Raw genomic sequence first — 27577 nt, 5'->3', positions numbered from 1 at the left:
TAACACATTATTACCACTGTTAAAATAAAGTGGTGTAAATAGGACAAACAAAGTCAGCTACAGACTTTTCACAGGGGACAGATTTATTCCCAATAAAATAAGAGTGGAAAAGACTCAGTTTTTCTTTCTATCTTACAAAGTGGGGTTAAGTGTTGCTTTTGTGCTTTTCCTTTTGATGATTTTCCATTTGCTTGTAATTTTCCATGTATATTTTTCTTTCTTGAATTTCTTGTCCATTTATTATGGAAGAGGATTAGGCCCAGATGTTAAAAAAAAAAATCGCAAAACATATATATATTTCCTGACTTTTTTCAATCCTGGCTTTTTAATTTTTTAGATTTTGTTTCCAAAAACAAATCATATAGGTGGCCCTAATCCTCCTCGTAATAGATTATCGAGGTCTGGAATTTGCAAGATGGAGATATTCTAAGATGGTATAAACACTATCACCGTGTTAGCAGCCATGCTACTATGTGTTAATTTTGTTTTTATCAACATGCATTTACAATCAGTATGTAAATACTGTGTCTGAGTATGTGCGTGCGTGTGGTGTGTGTTCACCGGCTCACGTGGGTGCCACAAAACATCCATTGAGGTTTCACGGACTTCCTGAAAATAGTGCCATGTTTTATGTGGACTTCTTTAAACACACGAGTATCCGGATGCCACGTCTGGCGATTTAAATAAAAAAAGAACCAAATTTCTCTTTTATGGCGTCAGTTAGGGTTGTCAGTTAACGCCGTGTGGAAATTGGGTTTGGTGAAGCGAGGGTATGAGCCGCTACGCCTTTCATATATCCCTCCGCTATTTTTTTGTCCCCTTTCAGACTGTTTTGGTCTATTTGCTGTTAGCAACGGAAAGAACCCGAGATAGCAGTAAACCCTATTTTGAGATAATCTAGTTTTTTGTTAGAACTACATAACATACTGACACGTGGTCTAGCACCTACGTTTGTTTAAGAAGAGTGATTGGCACGCGTTGTCTTTTTAAATTATTATTATTATTTTGTTTTAATAGCAATTGTACATATTGCTAATTTAGCTAACAGCCAGCTAGCTTCTTAGCATCTAGCATAGCATCCTCCTTTAGGAGGCACGTTGACATTAGCCTGCCAACTAACCAGACAGATTTTAGGATCGCCAACGTTAGCGAGCTGTCACACAATCCCACACCGTCTTGTCGTCAAGAAATTCCGGCGTGAAGCTGATCATTTTAAGACGTCGTCTTTTATGGGATCACCATGTCAATGAAGGCCGGTGGAAATCGCAGTAAGCCCGGCGGTGGCAGCGCCGCTGGTGCCCCTGCCTCTGGTGCCGGAGGAAGCGGCGGGGGAAGACCGAATCTGGGCAGGTCTGTCAATTACAAAACGTTCACGTAGCGGAATAAACACGCAGCAGCCGGTGGGGTGTGGGGTGACTTTTTAGTGCTAAAATACAGTCGCTTCCATTCGTGACGGATTTGAGAGATGACACCCCCATTGAACGTTCCAAAAACCAGTACGCGTTTATGGATGTGAAGTGGGCCTTGCGACGTGATGGTCACCCACTGTAATGTAACGTTATGCAGTTTTGGCTAGCGAGGCCTTTGCCTTCTCCAATAATGTTGCAACTTCGTCGCACCGTGTCCACCTCCTCTTGCACGTCAACTATAATGCACCATATAGTCTCTGATATTCAGAGCCGTTTGGGTTGGACGAATATTTTCCGTCCATGTGTGCAGCTCTGAAGCTGCTTGTCAGGTTGCTGATACAAGTTCAATACGAGAGTCAAGTGTGGCTAACATTAATTAGCCGTTTGACAGCCCATGCTTGTTATGCAGTGCACTTGCCTCACAACATGACACAGCTTGGCCTCTTTCCAGCCCAATGAAACAATCGTGTGCGATTTAATTTAACATTTGGTGTGTAGCTGGGTGCGTTACCGCAACATTGCTGCAATGGGTTTGCCAAGATATTGGCATACAAGCGTGTGGAAGGGGCGGATGGAGAGACGGGGCTGAGGAGGAGGAGAAGGGGGGGATTGTAGACCTACGTTGCCGTGTGTGTTCGTGTGGAATTATGTCCTTGAAACATGACATTTCTCTACATGTCGTCCCGAGATGTAGCTAACACACAATGTCAGTGCATGAGATGCATATTGCGAGTCTTGTGGTTTTACATTTGGCCAGGATTCTCCTCGCCGGTCGCTAGGACAGCGTGTCCATTCATTGCGTAGATTTTATGTATTAGAATCGTGCGAACATATTGTGTAAGTAAGAATGGACCATTTGGTCTCATGCATCCAAATCAATCAATTTCTTGCTGAAGCGGTTGTGTTCTTTGCAACACCGAGGATCTGGTTGTGTTCAAGTTGGGCTTTTTTCTTCATGTACAACGGTGACAATGTGGGTGAAGTAGTCGTTGCAACAGTGAATTCAGTGTGAATGCTTGGCCGTGTGCCAGCTGCTGAACAAGGTGCATTTTAGGACATGCTTTGGGAAAAAAAAATGTAGGCTTCAGAGCATTTGCCTGGCAGCTCCATGCACAACAAATTCTCATATGTGGGGTTGTATTTGCATTGCACTGATTATGTACTTATATACACTTATAATATATTTTAGTGTAGTTTAAGCTGTATAATAGTTTTTTTTAGTTAATTCTTGGGCTTTCTCTTAAACATATGCAAAAACAGTTGTGTCGTGTCTTAATAATTTCCTTGAACCAAAGAGCTTCAAATGAATCTCATGAGACAATGTGCAAGCACAGAAATCAGTGTTAATGATCACGCTTAGTCTGACAGTGGTGTTTTTCCTTCCTTTCAGGGGAAGACACAGTGGTAAAGGTCCCACAGCAGTAAGTACTGTAGCCTACTAATTATTTAGAAGCAAACACCATTCTTGCTCATACGTTTGTACCATCATTGGGGTATTTGGATAATGAATGAAAGGAAGTTGCTTTTTGAAAATCCATGCAGGTTAATGATGCTTATTTTTGTTAATTTGGTGCAGAGTGACTTGTACAGTGTGATGCATTATTATGAATGAAACAAACATCCAATCGGTTTCACAGAGCAGTGGGGACATACTTAACAGGTTTCTTTGCAAATGAGGAATATGAAAAACTAACTTATTTTTTTCTATAGGTAATTTTCAACGGTGTATATGCAAATATGAGGATGGTCCATGTTTTGACTTCAGTGGTGGTATGTTTGCTGCATTTCTGTCTGTTTTTGAGAGGATGTTCCAGATATAACTAATATGTCCAGAATTTTTACAATGATAAACATGGTTCCAATAGACCTTGTCTGGAACAGCTATGTGAATCATGTTTAATGTAAATTAGTTAGTAACAGCAGTTGTGTGTCTTTCACCATGTGCTGTTTGTTCAAAATGTCTGCGCTGCAATAAACAAAGTCTGTGCAGTTTGTAGAGACATCTGTTTGAATAAACAAAGCAGAGATTGATCAGTTTCTTGTCCATTTTAAAGCAGATGGATTTTTGAACTTGTTTTCAGAATGTCTAAACTGGTATTGTCACTTGTTGAATGGCTTACAGTTTATAGTGACAAATGCCTATTTATTTTTAGGGGACCAAGTGTGAGCTGAAAGTGAAAAATGGTGCAGTCTTTGAAGGAGTATTCAAAACATACGGTCCAGAGGTAAGGATCACACAGTGTTTTAGTCGTAATAGGGGCTAATATGTAGGTAGCTTTGTAAGTACATCAACAGTGGTACTAATGATTAAGGTTAACTGTACTTGTGTCCTGCTTGCAGTTATTGCAACTTCATTACTGAGGTGGGTCAAACAAAGATCTCCCTCCCTATATTTTCTTTTATGGATTGGAAAAACATGGCCCTTAATCTTCTGAAGTATTCCTCAGTCTTACACATCGGATGAAAATTTGGTATTGCTCCCAGTGAAAAGCTTAACCTGAGGGAGGATAGATGTTTCTGTTGAGTTTAGTTGCTTTAACTTCAGGTTTTGATGCTATAGCTTTCAATTTTTTATATAAAATAGGAGTGGTATTACTTTATTTTGTTATCCCCTGCCTGTTATAGGATTATATGGTTGGCCTGATATTCCAGAAGAAATTGAATTTGATGTGCTTGCGCAGGCAAACATTCCTCTGTGTTGAGACCAAAATTAAGCATCACATTTGGCTTCTATTATCACAGTGTGCGCAAGCTGTGCAGACAAATATGCTGAAATATTCACATAGCTGTAATCACTCCCCCTTTGTACACTGTTTCTTGGTTATAGAAATGTATTTGGTTGCAGCACTTGTGTTTTCAATTTTATGCAATAATATTATATAATGGTTGTACGACTGCAACTTGTTTTGAGGAAATTTGGGCTCATATTTTCTGTTACAGCAACATAATCTCCTCTCTGTCATTTATGGTGTGTAATGTTAAGCATAATTTAAGGAAGAAAAGAAGAAAGAGGACTTTCAACCAAAGATGGCAAATTATTTCTTGCCCAGATTGCATGTTTTCATTGCCTCAGTCAAATAAACGGTGGATAAATAGATTACCGTAGGCTGTTTTGGGCTTAGTTGTGTTCATTAAATTTTTCTTAATCAAAATTTTGATACATTGCTTTTTTCTTTAATGTATTAAATGTCATGACTTGAATTGAACTTCATGACTCTGTAGACTGGTACATATTTTCACTTTATAGATTGATGAATAAAGTTGGTATGGTTTATGTTTACCTTGTTACTTTGTTGCAGGGTTGGAATAAAACATTACATGGCCTCTTGGTTCTCCATGCTTTGTGATTCTTCATCTATTTGTAGATGCATCATATTTTTTGTTATATTTAAAGTGTCAAAACATTCTCCTTCAGTGTGACCTGGTGTTGGATGCAGCCCACAGAAAAAGCCCAGAGCTGAGCATAGGCCCCAGGAAAGAGGATATTGTGGAGAGCATAATATTCAAGGCCTCAGACGTGGTAGTTGTGACCTTCAAAGATGTGGACCTGAGTTTCGCCAAGAAAGGTAATGACGTCACTTATGTTGACAGACTGAATGTATGACTGAATGTTAATCCTAAATACCAAATTGTTATAGCTGCATACGCACCAAAACTCATAAAACATTTACATTGTACTTAAATGAGTTTGTCCCTTTTGTATCCATTGCATACAAACAATTATGAACGCATGCCAGTATGAATACCCATCAGTGCATACACACAAAACATTTATCTTTTTCATTTTGTGTTCTCCACCTTGTCACAGAGTTAAAATATGCTGTGAGTGTCTTGCTGTTTGCTCATTCAATGGAGGCTAATATGATCTGTAGATTGGTTTGAAGGTTGTCCTGTTCTTGACCCATACAGTTCTCCTGCTAAATTGTCTAAATAAAATTTGCCATGGTAAATTTTGCAGTTACATTACTACATGAACAAGACATTTAATCTAAGTGCTTTGAAAAAATATATTATTTCTGCTATAGTCGCACATCAGTAGTCATATTTTTAGAAGGTGCATGTAATTGTCCTTTTAAACCAACTGAATATGCTACACTTAAACCAAAACTGTAAAACCCAATTTTAACTTTACTCTGCTGTTCTTATTGACCCTGGTTGATATACATCCAGAAGTTGTAGAATAGAGGTGAACTGCTGGTGTGGTCTCCAGTCATTTTGTCAGTCATTCCATCTTCTGACTTTGTCATTTGTCTGTCTCTCCTCTCCAATGGTCTAGTCTCCACTGATACAGGTAATATATGACTGTTTTCTCCTTTCACACATTTCTATATGCACTCAGATGGAATAAGCTCACTGTTGATCTTAAGTTGCACTCTAAATTGTGAATCCTTTAGGCTTGGGCGTGATCACTTACTGTCTTTTCAAATCCAATTTCAGTGATTGAATTTAAAGATCACTGCTTTTATGTAAAGTCACAATAAGATTTCATTATCTGATCTATGTCAGCCTTGCTCCATCTTTCTCCAAATCTTTTTTTCTTTAACCTTTAGACAGGATGTTGCTTTCAGTGAGTGGTAAACTTTCCATGTGCCCTGACTAAGCTTTTTATTAGAGGTTAGGTCAGGCTCAATGTAGAAGCCTTCTTTGGACCTGAGCATCATATGTATTTAATGGCCTCATGCTTACCTATGATGAATCTATGGATCTATAAGAAATATGATATTGTATGTGGTAAATATTTAATATTGTGAGCACTAATGCTTTAATCCAGGTTGTGTTTCATATACATTTAGGAGTTTTTGCTTTGGGCTGCTATTTAATTAAATGTATTGATATTTTAATTATTTCATGGTTTAGATCAGAGAACAGTTGTAGTCTGTACATAGCATAGCCAGCCAGAAAAACAGAGAGGAAAGGTATTATTATTTTATTTCTTAAACATTTTTCCCATTATTTTATACTTTTTATTAAGCATGTGATTCTGCTACAGCACTTAAACCCTAAGAGATCAGGACTTTAGTCAGATCAGCACTAGAAGGCATTGGGGAAGTGATAAACACTGTGATTACAATGAAAGCAGCAGCTTGAAATATCATGTAACTCAATTTGCTTTCTACATATTGTATAGAAAATCTAGTTTTATTGTGATGTCTGTTTTGGTTTGGTCTTGCTCTAAGAATGAACAAATGACTGCAGTCTTGATGCATGTTGGCTTATCCCTCACTATGCACACATTTGATTTGTAACTCTTCCTTTTACTCTACTATTCCCATGATGGACAGTGAGCATACCAACCACCTCTACTAGTGTAATTCAGACCTGTTAGCCCAACTGTGTGTATGATGCCAATCTAGCATTTATGAACCCATGCAATGCTCAAAATACTAATCCTCTTTGTTTTATGAGATGATTTGGATGGCTGAGTTATGCACCTCCAGGTGGCTGATATGCTTTTTGTACATTGTCCATTGTGCCAGCTCTGAGTGTAAGAGCAAACTTGGGCTGACATGAGATTAGACTTCGCTTCAAATATAATTGAGAGCTTTCTATTAGCATGTCTGTCCCTGCTTTAACTTGATCCAACCAAATTATTCTGCCAGTTAAGTCAAATATTATGACTGCTCCTCACTGTATGGACCATTATTAGCCCGAAGTGGATGTGAATGTTGTCTTTTAAGTGGGTGCCATAGTGATGCATAACAAATGTAAAAGAGAAGATGCACTGTGCTTCATTTATTTTTATTTTTTTATAACCCAAGATTTAATATTACAAGACTGGTCCAAGATGGAGATGGGGAAAAGTACCAAGACAGTGATAATCATGACGAGGCCGTGTTTATACGCTGCCAGAACCATTCATCTTTCTTAGCTTTACCAAGGCCAGATAGAGCAATAGCTCAAATGCTTTCGAAAGGATTGTTCCGCAATCCAGCAGGACCCATGTTTGGTCGTGAGTGGGTGCGCCTGGTGAACCACCAAAGCCTCCTGTAATAAAAACCTTTTGCTGTAAAAGCTTGTGGCAGACGTTTTTAAGGCATGAGCGCTTCCTGCAGCTAGTGCAGCTATGTGATGGCATAGCATCTTAAGCTCTTCTTTTTGTGTGTGTTTTATAAATATGTATTCTTTGTGTGCATCACAGACAATTTTACCGACACAGCAGTGAGTGGTAAGATCAATGGCGAGCATAAAGAGAAAGATCTGGAACCGTGGGATGGAGGAGAGACCCACAACTCAGACAGCCTTGAGTCTCTGGACACGGATGTGGTAAGAAAAAAACTCATGCGTGCGTACACACTCACACTTGATGCTGCACATGTGAGTACTGGAATAAGAACCACACAGACCCCATACACTATGATGACTAGTATGGATGCACGATATTATCGGCATGATATCGGTATCAGCAGATATTGGCTTAAATGTATTATCTGATATCAGCACACCAAGATCTGCCAATATGACTAATGACCTCTGCAGTTGAGCACAGGGAAAACGTGTATATAGATCGGTATTGGTTATAGGCCCAAGCACTCCTGATAAATTGACATATTGGATGTTGGCAAAAAGTTGTGCGTTCCTAATAACTAGTAAATTTGACGAATCTGGTCCACTGCATTGACAATTTGTTCACAGATGCTCCCTCTCTGTTTCCATCAGTCAAATGGTTGGGACCCAAATGACATGTTCAAGTACAATGAGGAGAAGTATGGAGTGTTGTCTACATATGACAGCAGCTTGTCCACATATACGTAAGTTCCTCTGTTCATGTGATTCTCTCCCTGTTTGTTTTGAATATTTCTGGTCATTAACCTACATCGTGTATCGCTGTATTTCACAAACTAGAAATATGTTCTTCTCTAGTCACTCAGTCCAGTTATTACCCTGATGCTGCCTCGCCTAACCTGAGCTTTTATCCCCAGGGTCCCACTAGAGCGGGACAACTCCGAGGAGTTCCTCAAGAGGGAGGCGCGTGCTGCCCAGCTGGCAGATGAGATTGAGGCCAGTGCTGCGTATAAGGCACGTGTTGCCCTAGAGAATGATGAACGGTCCGAGGAGGAGAAATACACTGCTGTGGTGCGAGGGGAACGGGAGACTCACACACTCAATAGCAGGTTCGTCCAGGATCAGTACATACTTGTCATACAACATGCTTCTTCGATATTCTCAGTTTTACCCTGTTGGTAATTGGCACTTGATTTCTGCTACAATACCAGTTCTTTTTAAATGTAGCAAATTAGAATTATTAATTGTTATTTTAAACTTTTGTAAACTCCCTCGCCTGTAGGTAGGAATGAGTACCAAATCCTGGTACTAAACGGGCCTCTGGGAATAATTATGACGTACATTATTATCAATAAGGTCTCATGTTAATGGAAAAAAAATCTGTTTGTTCATGACATGCTCATTTTGACTGATGAACATATCTTTGAATTCCTCATATGTTGTCTTGACTATTGTTTTGTAAATATTTGACTAAATCACCTGTCTGGTTCTCTCTGTTCTTGTATATGTGTGTAGAGAGAACAAGTACATTCCTCCAGGTCAGAGGAACAGGGAAGCAATGTCATGGGGACCTGGCCGTCAGAATTCACCTCGCCTGTCTCAGAGCTCCGCTGGGCCCTCAGCTCCTCGACCCGGGCCTCATGACTACAGTCCCAACTCTGGGGCTGACCAGAGGGTTGTTAATGGAGGTACGTTTTAGTACATCACAAATGCAAAGCTACAGTGTTTTGTTTTTTTGTTTTCTTTTTTTTTTTGTTTTATTCTAAATGTACAGAAAAGTATTGGTTAATGAGTGTGTTTTTCCATGTGATGAACCAGCTGTGACTGAAATGTTATTTTATACAAAGCAGCGACTTTGTTCAATAGTCTCATGGACATTCATATCTATTGTTGTTGTCCTTTTTTGGTATTGAACTTATATCAGTTAAATCATTATAATCCTACCTTGACATGCTTTCTCATATTTAATGATCCTCTTCCTTCTGTTTCTGCTCGACCATTTGTTTCCTCACTTTAGCTGTTTATCATGTGCATCCTTGATCATTTTACCTTCCCTCTTTTAGGTTCATCCCATTGGCCCTCACCCTGTCCATCTCCTTCCTCCCGCCCCCCCTCTCGTTACCAGTCTGGCCCCTCCTCCCTGCCTCCTCGGGCAACCACGCCCACCCGGCCACCCTCCAGACCCCCTTCTCGTCCTTCCAGGCCTCCCTCTCATTCATCCCACCCCTCCTATCCCTCCTCCTCATCCTCCTTTCCCCACCATGGGCCCACCTCGCCAGCCTCCACTCTGCCCAAACGCATGTCTTCAGAAGGTACCCACATCAGTGTGGAGTAGACCTGGGCAAAGGCATGAGGTGAAGGTGGACAGATTGAGCTTAATATGAAGCTGATCTCCCATTGAATTTGAAAGCTTTTTGAAAATATCTTTCAAGTTAAACTTTCAAAAATAAATTTGCCCAGGTCTAGTGTGGAACATCAGGAATAGGTGATGTTGCATCGACAGATTGATTTGGGATCAGATTTGTTATTTCCATGCAAATTGATATTGTAATCATTTAAGAAGTCACAAAACTGATCCTCTGTCAATGTGTCTGGCATTTTCACCTTGGCATGTGGGTGCTTCAGGGTGTGTGCTGTGCTTACTTTCTACTAATAGTTAAACTGGCAAGAACAAGATTTAATTTTTTTTAATTTTACTTTCCAACAGAGCAGTTAATAAAAGACAATCCACAAACAGAGCACTAAGGAATTGAAAGCTTATTTTCTCAACAAAAATATGAATTGAATAACCCTAAACCTATGCAAAGATTTGAATGAAGCATAGTAAAATATGCTCAGAGGCTTAAATTGGCACCTTCAGTAGATAATGTTATTTAAAGCAATCTCTTTGTCAAGCACATTCGAATTGAAACATATTAATAAACATGGTTAAAGATTACAACACAAAGTTTGAGCTTAAATTTGGGGACAGGAGTTTACATTTGTATTTGCATAATGTTTATGTTAAATTCAGTGGAGTCCTGAGCAGAAATGATAGCTACCTTTCTCTAATGTTTATACATTAAAATGACCAAGGTTGCTCAGTTTCCCCCTTGTGTCAATACACTCCACCTCTCATAAGGTTAATAGTTGTTTAAAAATGTGTATCGAGAGTTCTTTCTGGGCCTATAACCTAGATACCAAGATAATTTAGTGAAAAGCTGCCCTTTTATATTTGATTAATGCTGCTTAAAGACAGACGCAGTTGGCAGAGGTAGATATTCAGATAGTGTATAGCAAAATACTTTGCTCTGGGTAGTCTCCTGGAAGACAGTCACTGTTTGTGTAACTGCACAAACTCTGCTGAGCAGTAAATTCTTTAATCATGGGATTTCAACTACTTCTCCTCTGTTTCCTTGTTCCTAATCTCATACTTCCCTTGGTTGTGGTTTGAAGTTTGATGTGTCGCTTGATCACTCAATAGCTCAATAACTTTCAGCTGTTTCTGCACTAACATGCATGTCCTTTTAATAACATCACCATATGACATGACATGTAAACACGAGGTGAAGATATAATCAGTGCACATCTTTGGGTATGTAAAAGCCTCCGAGTCACAGATGAGCTTCAAACAGAAACGTGTCTGTGAAGGATCTCAGCCGTCCAGGTCGTAGTCATCCTCAGAAGTAAGCTGTAGGCAACTGGACTCGCTTGTGTCAGTGAGTCCAGTTGCCTGCAGCTAACTTCTGAGGATGAGTTCAGAGAGAAACCACATGTGGATAGTTGAAACACAGACTGTTTGTCTGTCTAGTGATGGAATTTTATCCTGTCTTTATCCACAGGTCCACCGAGGATGTCTCCGAAATCCCAGCGGACACCTCGTACTCACAGAGTGCCACCTTCCCGGACCACTGGTATTCCTCCAGGAGTGGACTTAATTTCCCACAATGCTCCTGGAGAGATTCCAGTGTCTGCACCAACTAGGAGCAACTCTTCTGGAGGGACATGGTCTTCAGTGGTGAGCGGAGGTAAAACAGTTATTTCCTTTTTCTTATTTATTTGTAACTCATTTTGTGATGATTATTGTGTGTGGTTTTTGTTGTGATAACACTTAAACACAAGGATAACACAGATACACATTCATTATTGTTATTATTACTATTGATTGCTATTCATAATATTTATAGGAAGGTGGGAATCATAAATTGACCTGTCTTGTAGATCCATGTGAAAAAACATTTCACCTGATTTGTCTTCATTTTCCACATCAATATTTTATTAAAATACGAGCCAATACGAGTAATACCAAAAACACACAAATGCCCTTTCTGCTGCCAAGGGGTCCCTAACCCTAACCCTCTAAGTCAAAACCATCACAAAAGACCTAATTTGGAAGGAGCATGGGATCATGGGAAATGTTGTCTCCTTTGATTCCTCTGTGCATTTGTTTGCTCTTTACAAGGAGATCTTCAGCAGCAGAATGTGTAGCAAATTGCAGTGTTTAGTTGATTTATTAGGGACACACTGACTAACTAGTACTACCGAATATTCACTGTAAAAACGATAAGTAATTAAAAGGTGACCAAAATGAAAAGGTTTATTACTTTGAATGGAAATTAATATGGATTAATAGAGTGTCAGAAATGTGACTAATACAAGAACACATACAATACAAAATATATAACATTTGTCCCATTGTTTTAAGATATTTTAATGCAGAAATATTACACATTATATCTGTAACTTTTTTCTGTTGGCCTGTAAATGAAGAATGATAATGTGTTTCACGTCCTCAGCTCACAGACCTCGCTCCCCTCGACAGAACAACATGGGTGGAGCCTCCACTGGCTCCTCCTCTCTTCCTTCTCCTCAGACGGGAACTGCTCCCATGGAAACTGTTGCTACACCAATATCAGCTTCTTCTACTGCTGCTAGCTCTGCTCCCAATATGGTCGCCTCTCCGTCCGGAGATGGTAAGCTAAAAGTTAACCGACCAATTTTTGAGGGGAAAAGGATTGCCAAGGGTGACATTAAATACTTGGAATTTTCTTTGCATTAGATATTTAAGTGTTGGTTCAATCAGAAGCACTGTTCATAAACAATTACTTTACTTATATATTGGGTCAGGATAAACCGTTTTTCTCTTCTGTATAGCAAAAGAGTGTCGGGTTCAGGAGGGAAGACAAACATCCCCCACAGCAAACAAGGAGAACATTAAGCCCTTAGACAGCTCACCTAGTATCACCAGACCAGTCTGTAAAGGTACAGTACACATTACACAGCCACCTTTGTTTAAGTCACCTGTGTAGAGTACATCTTTATCACCAATATTTTGATATTGAGATCATCTAATGAGACACCTGTTTTTGTTTATTTAGCTGTCATTGAAATTCAATTTTCCGTTTCATGGTGCCTGAATCATTTTTGTTAGAATCCTATCTTTGTGTCTCTTCTCACCCTGTAGGACCACCTTCTATGGCACCAGATCACAGAAAACAAATAGATAATTTAAAGAAATTTAGTGTTGATTTTAGGGTGAGTATCATTTTCATTGGTATGTGGTATAAAAATGCTAAAATTCTTTGAAACCTTTGTTAATTCGACTGCAGTAGAGTATGTCTACACATTCTCTTACTCTTCTTGTTCATTGTTTTTGCTCCATCAGTTGCAGTCTAGTTCAAATCCAGATCCTACCTTTGACCAGATGATGACCAAGCCACCCAGAGATCCAGCAGAGAAGCCTAAAGACCTTCCTCTGGACAAAGTGTCCACAGTGGGACGGGATAGCACTGAGGAGGCTGTTGTCGTGATTGCTGCTGGCGCCCCTGGTGGTGCCCCTGTTCCATCCAACACCACCATCACAAACACCAGTAAACCTGGCAGCCCTGCTGCACTGTCCCCATCTCCCTCAGCCCCGGACCAAAAGAGGGCAGGGCTGGATGTGACATCGCAGGGAGTTCAGACAACAGCCACGTCCACATTCAGTGGACCCAAGCATGAAGAGAAGGAGGAGAAAAAGGAGGCCGTACAAGAGTGAGTGGAAGAGACAGTATAGTTAAGAGAGGAGCTGTAGTAATTGTAAAAGGTTGTATGTGTTCACAGTCGTCCAAACTCCCACTCTCTCTGCTGTTTCCTCCTTCATTGGTTTATGCATCAGGTTTTCTAGTGCATTACCAGTTCCCTTGCATTTCTTATCCAAACAAGGTCAATGTTGGCACTGCACACACTGGTGCTCTTAGTAAGTCACCTGCCAAGTTTGAAGTCTGTCAAACATCCTGCGATTAACTGACAAACAAATGTTTGTTTTTTTTACAGACAAATGTGGGCAGAGCCACATTTCCTCGATTTTAAATTAAGCTTCTGTTTCAAAACGAGAAACGCATGACTGTTTGAGCTTGTGTAGAAAAATGTTGGTGCCAGATGGCGGCCTTTGTAAAGCAACACCTGGAACAAAGCACTATATACACATACAAGGCTTAGTCTAAGGCTTTGAAAACCAAATTATTTTAAAGCAGTTATATATTTATACAAACCGTTACTACACTGATAGGCAGTGTATGCTTATTCAGCCAGTAAACCCTAGTAAATGTGACACACTGTACCTTAGGGTCTGTTGATGCTATGATTCTTCCATGGCACCACAGCTCCATCGTAGTCCAGAAACTACACCTTTGCAATGGATGACGTGTTCATCCTGTGCCGTTGATCGATCAACCAACTCCTCTTAAAAAATCAATTAAGTATAATAACTATACTATACTATAATTAATAACATATATTTTGTTATTGCTTATTTGTTAACTACTTGTATATTAGCCATCATTCAGCTCACAAATATAGCCCTGAGGAAGCTAAATGGAACAGCCATCCCCTTTTGTGCTTTTCCTCCTGTGACATTTCAAAATGGCTCCTGTGAATAAGGCCCATTATTCCACATTGAAGTTGGTCTCCAACAAATGCACCATTTACTTCTGTTTAAATCAAGTAACATTTGTATATTTGTGTCCTTAAACCTGTGCACTGTTGATTCTTCTCCTGCAGTCAAGTAAGAAAATCAACCCTGAACCCAAATGCCAATGAGTTCAAACCCAGGTTCAACACACAGGTCAGTATGTTGTGCTGCTACAAAGCCATGCAATTCACATTCCACAAAGCGAGATTATCCATTTTTTAATATCTCCGTCTCATTTATGTCGTCAGCCCAAACCAGCCAACACCCCAACACCCCCACGGCCTCAGGGCCAGCCCAGCCCCTCCATTGTTGTCCAGCAGCCCCAGGCGGTCTATGGCCAGACTGTCTGCTTCCCCCAAATGTATCCGCTCACACCGGTCAGCCCCGGAGTTCAGGTGAGTCACACGGCTGCATATCAAAATGTGCAATATGGACCAATGTATTAGCCTCTGTTCGCTGTGGAACAACACATTGATGCTGACTGGCATCACTGAATCTCTAAGCAATAACCTTCAACTTAAGATCTACTAACATGTCTGCTTCTGTTGGTCATCATTTGTTTTTTATTTCCCCATTGTTGTTCCATCTCTGATGCATGTAGTTGTCATTTTCTTCCCCTTTTTCATGTTTTCATCTGGCAAATTTTTGTAATTTTTTTTTGCACACCATGTGCATCCTTCTTCCCAACTTTTTCTTCCTTCTTAATCATCTTCCCGTCTCTCATATTTGTCTGAATTTAATAAAAAAAAAAAAAGCTTATCAATGTTTAAAGATAGGAGGAAGTATATGGAATGTAATGTTGTCAAAATAAGATTTAAGATTTTTGGCATATTTGTGATGAACGTTTTTTTGTCATAACTGTGTTTTTTTTACCTGTGTTGCTTTAAGAAAAACTTGGTGATCCAACATCAGACACCTGTAAAAGTTAACATACCTTGGTGAACAACTAAAGAGTGGTTCTTTTTTCCCTTTTCTCCCCCTCCTCCTCTCTCTCCCGCTCCATTAGAAAAGCATAATATGGAAGGTTTGTGAAGATTTCTACTTTTTAATCTTTATTTTAAAGCCCAATCAGTACTGAGATGTTTTGCTTGCTTGTTGAAATAATGCCATCAGATGTTGGTTTTCCAACTTCTTATTGCACTTCGTTTTACACGGTCATCACAGATGGCTTCATCTTACTGGCTTAGTGACTAAATGAGTAGCTTTAAGCTAATTGGAGGTCAAGTCCCCTTGTTTATTTGCTGCAGTACTATTGAAAAACAAATGCATATCATCAGCTGCTAATGACATTAGCTGATGATTAGAGGATGAAGAACAATATTTGGGTCGCTTATGTAAAGCACTCAATCATATTAGACAGCTTTAGAAAATGCATGTGTCTCCAGGTAAGAAGATAATTTTCATAACCTCACATGCCATTTTGTTTTTAAAATACAATGTTCTATGTGCTGGCTACTAAAGCAGCAAACATGTACAGTGAAATAGCTGATGTTCCACCACACAGACAGGTTGTGAGAGTTAAACAAACAAATTCACCTGTTTGTAGTTGAGGACTGCTTTTAATTTTTGCACACAATATGCTCAAATTTGCCTGTGAGGTTTGAGTATTGACTTGTTTTCTTCACCTGCTGTCCCTCCCTCCAGTCTCCAGCCATGTACCAGGTCCAGATGCCTCATATGGTCAGCCAGTCTAAACCTTACAGACCAGGTAAAGGTGAGAATAACCGCTGCTCTCTCTTCCTTCCACGCGGGGCCCTTTTTTTCCTTTTTTTTAAATAATGATTAAAGACTTGTCACCATGACAATGAAGTTCAAGAAATCGTTTTCTGACGTCTTTACTCGGAGCAGTCAGGAGTTATGCCTCCTTTTCACACAGCTCTCTGTCCATATACGAGTCATTTAAATGTACTGCTGGATAATGTTTCATAGTCTCGGCAGATAACAGACTTTGGAAATACGTTGACATTGAATGTTGCAGTAAAAGAGAGCTAGTTTATAATTCAGTCCAATTCTGGGGAAAAAAAAATATTTAGAACAGAGGTCTCAAACATACTGGCCGCATGTGGGAATCCTGTAGATTAAGTTTGGATCATGAATTTGTTTTTATTGTGAACTATGTATCATTCCATTGCAACGCAGATACTTTTATTTTGAAATTCTGTGAGCTATCAATCATCACAAATATTTTTATTGTGATATTATGATGGAATACTGTGAGAGAGTTTTAATCTCACATGCCCACCCCTACCAAACAAAGAGTCTAACTTGTTTTGTTTTTTTCTTGACTGGCCCCCTCCTGACCAGACTAGATGCTTGGTGGGCCCCAAGGTCACTTGGGCTTTAGACCCCTGATTTAGAACTACTTTGACTTTTTCTCATTCCTCATGATCATGTTTTAGTTTTAGTTGATTTATTTTCTCAAAAATGTGAATCTCTAGTTCCCAACATGCCCCAGCAGAGGTCAGACCAGCACCACCCACCAGGAACACCCACTATGATGCACCCGGCAACAGCAGCAGGACCACCTATTGTAGCACAAAGCCCCGCCTACTCTGCCCAGTACTTCACGTGCAGTCCACAGCAGTTCACCAGTCAGCCGCTGGTCCAGCAGATGACTCATTACCAGTCACAGGTGAGATTTATTCTCCAACCTTCCTCCACTCAAACTTTAACTGGACTACCAAAAAAACCATTGAGACAATTGCATGTCATAAATAGGGCTTTTATCGAAATTGCAATACAGCCTACTGCAATTTTCAAATCACAGGAGGCACAATATTTCTTAAAGCCCAAATGTGTGTCAAAATATCCTTTTAGATTTAGTATCGTCTTGATGTATACACATCTTATTTTACAGACTGAAGAAAACATCTTTGTTTGCACAAATATCACACAGGAATCATTTTAAATATGTTTTTCTAATGAGAATAATTATGTAAAAATGACCCATTCCCTCTGACATTGTCAATCATGTCAAAATAAACAGCTTCACATTAGCATTAATGAGGATCAGAGGCGTATCTGACCACAACCTGCGTCTTTTGCAGTTTGAAACCTTAGTAAATGCTGATTGTTTTCATTTCCATTGCAGAGTAAAACCTGGTTTTAGTGGGATTTTTGAAAAGGAATTTGAGGTTCATATGTACAACTACAGCTATTCTGTAAGCATGATGTGACAGACTTGATTCTTTCCTCCATCTGTGGTCCAGCAATGTAAACCAGTGTTTCATTACCTCTGCTCTGCTCACTGCATGCTCCTGTATCTTAACACTGATGGCACATTTCTCATTGGATACACAGAGAAAGGATGTTCTTTTTTTTCCAGCTTTGTTTGAAATATAATGGTTAATGCGGCATTATTATTACCAAATACAAAAAGCCTGTATTGTAGATGCCATTCGTCTCATGTCTGTTCTTCTGTGACCTGCAGGCGCAGCATGTGTTCAGTCCAGTCATGCAGGGAAGTGCTCGAATGATGGCGCCTCCCACACACGGCCAACCCGGCCTCGTCTCTTCCTCGACTACACAGTACCCAGAGCAGACACACACCATGTATGGTATGTCTGATCAGTGCTGTACCTCTGTATGTTTATAGGAATGTGCAACAGGTGAGACTGTGCTGTGTTACAGGCCCCGCTTTAAAAACATGTATGTTTTATTAAAACCGATTTCCTGTCTCGCAGTGTCTCCAGGGCCAATGCCTCAGCAGTACCCCCACCCCACCGCCACCTTGCACCCTCACCCACAGCACCCACAGCCCTCTGCCACGCCTACAGGCCAAGGCCAGCAGGGTGGTCCCCCACAGCATGGAGGTCCTCCGAACCATCCAGCTGCGAGCCCAGTCCAGCACCCGCAGCATCCGCAGGCAGCAGCAGGTGAGTACAGCTGCTTCACACATGCATCGAAACTCCACAAGTTATGTAGACAGTAAAGTAGCAACGTCTACTGCATATCTGTTGCATATGTCACATGTCCCATTCCCATTTCACAGTAAAAGCACTGTAGCTTTTCAGTTCCCTGAATTCATATTTTTTTTCAACAAGGCTTCTATTGTGAATTATTTGCAGGACTTACAGATGTTCGGCTTCATACTAAAATGTTTTTGCATGTAGGTGAGTACAGAGAAGTATTTGGAGTATATTCTTTCTGATTTTTCAAAAAATAAAAAAAAGCAACCTCATGTAAAACATAGCAGAAGCTCCGCGTGTGACGAGCAGAGCTGCGTCACACACTTGCACACGCACACAGCGTGGACCTGGCGTTACCCAGACAATGACTTTGTCTTATGTGCACGCCAAAATCCCGAATCCAGAATGTGTGGACCCATAACCCCGGAGTTCACATCTTTTTATTTGTAAGGTGTGTTATTTACAAAAGAAACACTCAAGTCAGGTACTATGTTTGTGTTTGTTTGTTTGTTTGTGTTTTGTAGCAGCAGCAGCAGCCCAGGCCCTCCACCTGGCTAACCAGCCTCCACAGCAGCAGATGTACTCAGCCTTGGCCCCCACGCCCCCCTCCATGACCCCGGGGCCCAATCCTCAGTCTCCACAGGCATCTTTCCCTACTGCCCAGCAGACTGTCTATATACACCCTCAGCAGGTGCAGCATGGCTACAACCCCAACCACATGGCCCACGTGCAGCAGGTAGGTCCCACCCAGCTCTCGGCCGCCTGGACAACATCCAGCAAAGTAAATCAGATTGGCACCGTTTTTCCTTTGCGGGATTTTAAATGTGTGAGAGGAGAAATCTGGGAGAGTTTCCAGCAGGTGTTCATGAATGGGCACTGTCGAGCTTTGTTTGGCACTGTGAGCAAGTTTACATCATAATGTTTATCTCACTTTCCCAATGCGTGGGTAAAGGATACAGAGGGAAAACAAACCGTCAACCATCATATTTCTATATAGCAAAATAGAAGCTCTGTCTTTATAGGAATAGTCAGTCGTAAATAGTTATTACCTCTGGCCAAAGAGGTTGAATTAGTCTCATTTTGAGCAGGATGCACCAAAAACAAAATGATGAATTGAAATATTTGCATGTTCTCTTTTAGCCTTTTAGCAGAAATCACTCCTGAAGAATTGATATTTATATTCCCCTGTGGATGAAATGAGTAGAATGATTGGAAAGGTGCTTTTAGGTTGTTTACAGGCGTGAATAAGAGGTCATTGTTTGAGCTGCAGTTGGTTTAAAGAGAGATGATTAATCATTTGTGCTTGTCAGCAGTACAGACACTTGTTCTTTTATTCATGTTGTTCCTGTCTGTGTGTAACTGACAGTAGCTGAGGATGTTGTGGCTCAAATGTCTGTTCAGTTCATTTTTAATTATCTTGTCCCTTGTTCTTCTGTTTGTCTTTGTCGTTCTCACTTTGTCAATACACTCTTTGGTCTCTCACACACACACACTCTCTTTGCCTCACACTTAGGCCCATATGCAGTCTGGTATGGTACCGTCTCACCACCCAGGAGCCACCCACCCTCCGATGATGCTGATGGCGACTCAGGCTCCTCCTGGTGGTCCACAGCCACAGATGCCTCAGACCGCCCTCAACCCCATCCCTGTTTCCTCTACCACACATTTCTCCTACCTGGCACATCCACAAGGTATTTTCTGTTCCATGAACTATCTCGCGTCTGTGGGCTGGATTCAGTAATATGTTGTATGGAGATAACTGTTTATAGTCATGCGTTTGTTTCGGCTGCATCTATGGAAGTCGTTTCATTTGAAAATGGCAATTTCAGTTAATTTGATGACGTAACTGACAATTGTCGATACTTTTTAGTGCACCTGAAAATGTATATCACATTCATAACATATTCAGGTGCACTGGGGGCGTGTACGGATAATTGGCCAGATTTAGGTCCCGATCTGGACCATGCAACAATCGTGGGTGTCCTCTGATATGAGGCTGATTTGAACAGATTATTTGGCCAAATCATCCTACAGTGTGAGGGATTAACAGACGTGAATTTTTACGTCATCTTTCGCCTCAGAGTGTTTCCGATTTCCCGTCTTCTCAGCCATTACTTCATCCTCACAAAACAACAGCTATTAACTGAAGATGCCGACAGTCTGCCTCCATGTCTGTTTACGTTCTGAAGTGACGTTAGATCACACGAGTGACCTATGAGATCCCAAATTTCTGGAATCTCCTCCGTAAAATGGTTTGATTAAACGCCTGGATCGCCCTAGTCTGCGCTTTCTCAGGATTAAAACATTGAAAATCACAAAGTTTGTTGTGTCAGATTTGAGAATCCGCTAGTGTGGGGCAGACTTTTTTTTAATACTACTGTTGTGAAAAAATGAGAGTAAGAGCAAGATTTTCTACTGAGTTTTTCTTTCCAGCTGACGCTCGAGGTCAGTGCCAGTGAGACACAGTTAAAAGAACAACGATTTGGGGATAACTAGACTGTATTTGGTAAATGTGAAACTATGTATTTGGGCGATATACAGTTTTAAACCTGGAATATTAAAGACAAAAAACCACTGACTATATTGTTGGCAACCTGCAAGAAATTAATCACGAGAAAATGGTTACAATCAACGAATGGATTGGCATTATATCATAATATATGAGATTTACATGATGGAGAAGGCATCATTTTCTCTCACAGTTGAAAAAAGAAAATTCTATAGATTTGGACCAACTGGACAGAGTTTAAAAAAGTGATCAAATCTGATTTTATTAGACTAGACGTTTGTTTTTGTGTTAATCTACCCTCTTTTCCAGGTGATGGTTAGAAGGTCAGAGGTGGTGAGCTCCCCGTTCTGTTCTGTTAGGTTATGTATTTAAGTAAAAATCCTGGAAGGGCATTATGGACAAAATCATTACAGCCTTCTTCATCCACCCTTCCCTATCTCAAGAGTGGGGGAGGGACACAAACAAAGGACAAATAATGGGGACCAAAGGGACCAAAAGAAATAGTGAAATGCTGTCGTTTGTAATGGAAATTTGCCTTTCTAAATTAAAAAAAAATATATATAAAAAAAGAACGACGACGGGTAAAAACGTGTGGTGTGATGGCTGCGTGATTTTGTTCAGGGTGGATGTTGCAGAGGGAATAAAGGACTTTTTGTAAGTGTTCTTACGGCCCAGTGGGATCTTATAGCATCTGAATTGGAAGGAGGGAAGGAGGGAGTGAGATGATGTACACTAGCTGAAGTAGTTCAGAGATGTGGTGTTTGTAATGAACCTATGATTTTGACTATTAATCCTACATCTGCCTGTTTCTCACATCTGCAGTGCAGCCTCATCATCAGCAGCAGCTGTAGACAGAGGGCGCCAGTGAGCTGAGGGACCCCGACCCCCCCACCACCGTTCTGCGTCGTCGCACTTCTCCACCAGAGCCTTCATAACCAGGGCGAGGAAGAGTACGAGAGCCCTTCCTCTCATCTCTGCCGTCCCCCACCACCACCAAACATGCTTCACATCAGCTTGTCTCTCCCTCCCTCCCTCCCTCCCTCCCTCCCTCCAGACTAGGCAATAAGAGAATGTTAACAGGTTGATGCAGTGACATGTTTTAACAAGCTAGAGTTTTAACAGACAAGACTCCTCCATATTCAGCCCCCTGTTCACACGTAGACGCAGACACACACAGACACACACACAAACATAAACACACACAGTTTCCGGGGTCCCAAATTGCAACTCGAGTCAGCTTGCCAAGTAAGTAAAAAGAGTAAGAGAGTAACTAATCAGTGAGAGTGATGAAGAAAATTCAACTGGAACTTTTATTTTGTCTGCACCTTGTTATGGGGAAAAAAAAAAAATCTTCCAACTTTTAGACAGTATTAATCTTACTGTTTATTGCTGCTGCTTTGTGCTGCGTTTGTCTCCAGAGTAACATGACCGGTTTCTAACCAAACTAAAAAAAAACAACAACAACAACGAAACAGGACGAGAAGCTTCCTGTGAAACGTGCGACACGTTTTGGCAGCCAACAGGACGGGAGAAGCGTTATTTATGAAATTATAATAACTGAAGTGATCAGATCCCACTTCTCACCTGACCCTTATGTAACTTTTAAGTTAAAACTTTTACTTTGTAGATAATATAAATAATTTAAAAAATGAGCAAAAAAATTTAAAAACAATAAAAAAGTTTTAAAAACTGAAAAGGCTCACTGAGTTATTCACCCGTCTGTCCGCTTCGCCTGTGTACATCTTCATTCTATCTCTCTCACACACACGTGTATATTATACATGTATTTATCCACATCTGGAAAATAAGTCCTTTAATCGTTTTTCTTTCACAAATGAAATACCTTAATTATACCGTACATGCAGTTCTCTGCAAAAGTCTTTAGATGTGTTGTTTTAGCAGCGCTATAATCACCGTACTGCAAGGTTATAGTTTATATTTAGTTTTCACCTTTTGTTTTTAAAATAAGTCTTGATTAGTTTTTGAAGGTTTACTAGTTTGTATTATTTTTTTCATAATATGGAGTCATAGTGAGTATTGTGTAATTAAAAACTGATTTTACGTTACTGTGTCAGTTAAAAATTAAATAGCCACACATGAACATAACATCAACAAAAACAAACAAAAAAGAGAGAATGAAAATAAACACTTTATATCAACACAAAAGGATTATGTATTATATCAGCTTTTTATCAATTTGGAACTGGAGTTTTGGGAGCCCTAAAAACCTATTTTAAGAAAATTGGTCTATAAAAAACAACTTAAAACACCTCTCTTCCTATTTTGCATTTTCAACCAACATGCAACTTTGGGTGAACAATGATGTCATAGCCCCATCTAACCTAACCTAATGTAATAAATTTACAAAGATGAAAACGAAGCACATTTCACTACAATTTAAACACTCAATACAGTTTCAGTTATTGGTTTGTTTGTTTTTTTCAATTTTAGTTTTGTTATTTTGTTAGTTTTTGTTAACAAGATTATTTCTCAATCACTTTATCGGAACACATCCAGAAAATGCATGCAGGACACATTTTTCGGGGAGAAAAAAAGAAAGCTTCTCCAGGTTAAAGTGTCACGTACTCCGTGTGCATTGACGGCTGCTAATATATAAGACCAACTTTCAGTCGTGACGTTCCACAGAATTTGACAGACGTAAAAACAACAAAGCCGGTGGGGATAGAGATGAGAAACTGATACACATGTTGTCATGATGCTGGGCTTTTGTCTGTGACGGGCTGAGATGCTGCTGCTGATATTAATTCTGCTATGAATGAGCTGTTTCTCTAGAGTTTGTAACTCCTGCACAGAGACATCCTCTCCTTTGTCTGCGTCTGACACAGCACATGATGAAGACTGGTGTTCCTTGATTCCTTCCTCTGTAGCATGTTTCACCTCTGGTGGCGTCTTCCTCACGTTTCATTTGAGGTCATTTCCAGCGTCGCTGCTTCCAGCACGTCTGCTCTTCATCATCATCATCACATATTAATTGAATACAAAATCATGACTCTCTTTTACAGCTGCCTCTTCAGAGGGAATTAGTCAATTAAGCAGGGGAGCCAGAAAACAATTAGGAGATTATCATGGTGTCATGGTTTTCTTCTCATCTCTGATTGAAGTATTTTGAGTTAAGCGTCGATTGAATAATCTCTGGTTTAGATTGCGTCACTGGATTATTAACATCTATTGGTTATGGACTCTAAAGACTTCCCACTGTGGGAAACAGGTGGACGTTTTTAACTCGACGCATAACTGAGATAATTACCAGATAATTGGATAACCTTAACGGCAACCATTTTGCAACAGCCTTGAACTTTTATTTTCAAAACAGTAATGTTGGAGGATTTTCTGCAGTGTGGCAACACAACTCTTCTCACCTCTGCTTGATGTAACCATAGTAACTGCAGTCAGCAAAATCACTGGAGAGATGGTTGATGGTGTGTGACGGTAGCTCAGCGGTAGAGCGAGTCGTCTTTCACCTCACAGGTTGTGGGTTAAATTCCTGGCTATACTAGTCTATATGCCGATGTGTCCTCGGTGAAGACACTTGCACTCAGCAGCTTTGACTGGTCATCAAGACGAGAAAAGAACTGTATAAATACAAACCATTTACTGTACATCTGCCAGTTATTAATATACTTGTTTTTTTTGCCTTTAATGACAGGACAGTGAAGTGTGAAACGGCAGCAAAGGACTGTGGGTAGAATTGGACCTGGGTCACGACAGGCTTGTTACCCTCTGAGCTATCTGTTGCCCCCAGACACACTAGTTTCATACATGACAAACGACTCCAGACAATCTCTCCGTCTCTGAAACGCTCTGCTGTTGTTTATCATTTATTGTCCAACTCTCTCTCTTCTTTGTTTTTTGACTCTCTGCAGCGTAGAAGGTTGTTGGTGCTGCAGCAACAGGAAGGACCTGAATGCAGAGTGAGTAAAGTGGAGCAGCAAACAGAAACTCTCCTTCTGATGCAACTCCTCCAGTCACATGACAGATTTAGGTCTTATCCACATGGAAACAGAACTTTCCCTATACACTTTTTCTTTTTAAAAGGGTTTTTCCTATCCACTTTGTTTTAACTTTTCTTCTTTTAAATGGTTTTCCCTACACTGAAAGAATGAAATATAAAGTTAATGGCTGATTATGTCAGCCATTAGGTTAAGTTAGGTTAGATGGGGCTATGACATCATCGTTCACCCAAAGTTGCATGTTGGTTGAAAATGCAAAATAGGAAGAGAGGTGTTTTAAGTTGATTTTTTTAGACCAATTTTCTTAAAATAGGTTTTTAGGGCTCCCAAAACTCCAGTACCAAATTGATAAAAAGCTGATATAAAATAGTACTTTTACATATTCACCTAAGCCCTTTAACCTGGGCTGTAAAGTGAGCACAGAGCAGGTGTAGAATTGTCTCCAAGGATTTTTGTATTGATCAATAACACAAAAATCCTGCCTACTGTACATTTTAATGACAAATAAATGTTTAGGGCATCTTTTAATATAACTTTGTCCACCATTATCCTGCTGTAAACTCCCTCTTCTTCCAGTTGTTTAAATATCGATATTTACCCTCGCGTGTCGATGATCGTATTGCATTTTGACCCACACTTAGTGAGAAGAGTATTAGTATTTTGTGCAGCAATACATTGAACATTAAACACAACGCACACACAAACACATTTTTGGTTAGGTTTATTTTACAAAAAGTCAAATATACAGTTGATATATATATAATATAATATAATATAATTTAGATGCTTCTAACTGAAAGGGTTTCAAAGCTGATGTGGTTTTTCACTGGCTGTCAAGGGGGTAGTCGGATCAAACTGGAATGTTTACAGTGCTAACGGTAACAAACACAATGAACAGTATTGAGAACACAATCATCAAATGGAGGGCTACGGCTGGAGTTAAAGGTGTTTCGCTGGGGTGGATGTTGAGGAGGAAATACACCTGAGGTACACGGGGACTCTTCTCTTGCAATAACCCGACTCTGAATCATAAAAACGATGAAAAGGGGGGAAGCAGCAGGAAAACGTGGCAGCATGTTTTCTGGGAACTTTTGACATTTTGACATTTCTTCAGTCTCTGAGCAGTTGCAAATATCTCTCTCTCTCTCTCACACACACACACACACACAATGAATTAATCCAACTAAAGCCTTTGCTCGCTCCGCGCACACACACACACACAAACACACAGGTGTGAAGCACTGGGGCAACTCTCAAGTTATTGCACTACACAAGTTCTGCACCACGTCACACCCCGAGTTTTCAGGGGGGGGGAAAGGGGAAAAGCAACAGCAGCTTTCTGGCAAAGGCACAGTAATTCTCCTTTTAGAGAAAGAAGACGGGAGTGAGAGTTTTTTGCTTAGACTCGGGCACATAAATGCAGGAAGATTAACCGTACTTTTGCCAAAAACATCCTTGTTTTTGTTCCCCTTTATGAACAATTTCAAACATGTCAGTCTCAATTGTGACGATACGTTAAAGAGGACACAACCATTGTTAAAAAAAAAAGAAAGAAAAGAAAAGTTCATTTGGTGACTAACTTAACAAGAGCACTAATCACATCATGTTCATGAGGAAATTCAATTGCCTTTATAGTTTACCTCAGATTTCTACAACGACGACGACGACGAGAGCAGAGGGAGAGACGAGAGTGTGTTAGGCACGAGTTTTAATCTAAGGAAATCAACTGCTGAAGTTAGTGTTAAAGCGAGGTTAGAAGACAGAATCTTAGCCAAACACATTTCCCAAAGGCTTCAGCTATTAAAACAGAACATTTGGTTTTAGTGGTGAATATTCAGGGGATGCTCTGCATTTGCACAAAGATGGATTAAACTACAAAAAAAAAAACTGATTTTCTTTTCTCTTTTTTTTCTGTATATGTTGTAAAAAAAAATAATCATCCCACCTGAGTTGAGTGATTATAGTCAGTGCAGCTTTAAAACGACAACACACCCGAAAAGGCACCTGTAATGATTGACCGGTCGTCAAATCTGAGATTTATCCACTGATGCTTCCTCAGGAAAACTCTTCTGATTGATGATGTGAACGTGCCGCAGTCAAAACATGACTTTCATGGTGAAAACTGTACAGAATATTAATAATTAATGCTATGGCTGTAAAAAAAAAAAAGAGTAGAGTTGGAGACGCTAATGATGCAACTAGCAAATTTTGCCTGAAGCTGTCAGGAAAAATAAACGTTAGGATCCACAGAGGCACACGTGTGCTTTTTAATTTCCATCACTTTTCAAAAAGCCCTTCAAAGTTTTACTGTGGAATGAACAAGTGATCTGAGAGACATTTGAAGACGTTTCCAGTGATTTGAGCTTCACTGACAATGAATTAAAACATTTGTGACCTGCATTTGATCTTTTCGGTCTGTACATCAAGTGCCTTTTCGTCAGGTTTTGTCAGGTTAGTTGTTGGACCTCCAATTTTTTTTCTTTGTGTTAAAAACCTCATTTGGTGACGCTTCATGCATTTCTACGGCTTTATCCTCCACATGAGGGTCGCGCCGGTGCCAGTCCCAGCCCCAGCTGACGTTGGGTGAAAGGCAGGGGGACGACCCTGGACAGGTCACCCGTCCATCACAGGGACACATATGAAACAAAAAAAACATCCACTCTTACGTTCAATTTAGAGTGTCCAATGTCTGTGGGAGGAAACCGGAGAACCCAGAGAAAACCCACGCACACACGGGGAGAACATGCAAACTCGTCTTTGTTCCAACCAGGTCATGACCCCCGGGTCTTCCGTGCTAACCACTGACTACACCAACCTCATACTCTTAAACTAAATGTTCCAACTCA

At 40.2% G+C, this 27577-nt stretch overlaps 2 protein-coding genes across 10 annotated transcripts in view; both read left to right on the top strand.

Moving 5' to 3' along the window:
- commd10 (COMM domain containing 10) overlaps positions 1 to 27577 on the top strand; it is a 721199-nt gene that overhangs the window by 583401 nt on the left and 110221 nt on the right. The window lies entirely within an intron of this gene.
- atxn2 (ataxin 2) lies at positions 657 to 21756 on the top strand. Of its 9 annotated transcripts, none has more exons than XM_044026008.1 (27): positions 657 to 1350; positions 2800 to 2830; positions 3120 to 3179; positions 3563 to 3634; positions 4825 to 4975; positions 5686 to 5700; positions 7549 to 7673; positions 8043 to 8158; positions 8330 to 8521; positions 8928 to 9100; positions 9476 to 9724; positions 11234 to 11419; positions 12188 to 12364; positions 12546 to 12653; positions 12856 to 12926; positions 13057 to 13424; positions 14433 to 14496; positions 14592 to 14738; positions 15350 to 15367; positions 15988 to 16051; positions 16782 to 16975; positions 17774 to 17900; positions 18027 to 18218; positions 18411 to 18455; positions 18776 to 18987; positions 19765 to 19942; positions 21583 to 21743. In XM_044026008.1, exons 1-27 carry the CDS (start codon positions 1241 to 1243, stop codon positions 21609 to 21611), a joined length of 3474 nt encoding a protein of 1157 aa, XP_043881943.1. In that variant the 5' UTR covers positions 657 to 1240; the 3' UTR covers positions 21612 to 21743. The 9 variants fall into 9 exon arrangements, with proteins under 9 accessions (XP_043881943.1, XP_043881950.1, XP_043881946.1 ...); XM_044026007.1 differs by having other exon boundaries at positions 659 to 1350; positions 15988 to 16057; positions 21583 to 21756; XM_044026010.1 differs by having other exon boundaries at positions 659 to 1350; positions 8067 to 8158; positions 15988 to 16057.

This window comes from Solea senegalensis, linkage group LG5 (assembly GCF_019176455.1).
Source record: "Solea senegalensis isolate Sse05_10M linkage group LG5, IFAPA_SoseM_1, whole genome shotgun sequence".
In the NCBI taxonomy this organism is placed as follows: domain Eukaryota; kingdom Metazoa; phylum Chordata; class Actinopteri; order Pleuronectiformes; family Soleidae; genus Solea; species Solea senegalensis.
This window is presented reverse-complemented; position numbering and strand designations above follow the sequence as displayed.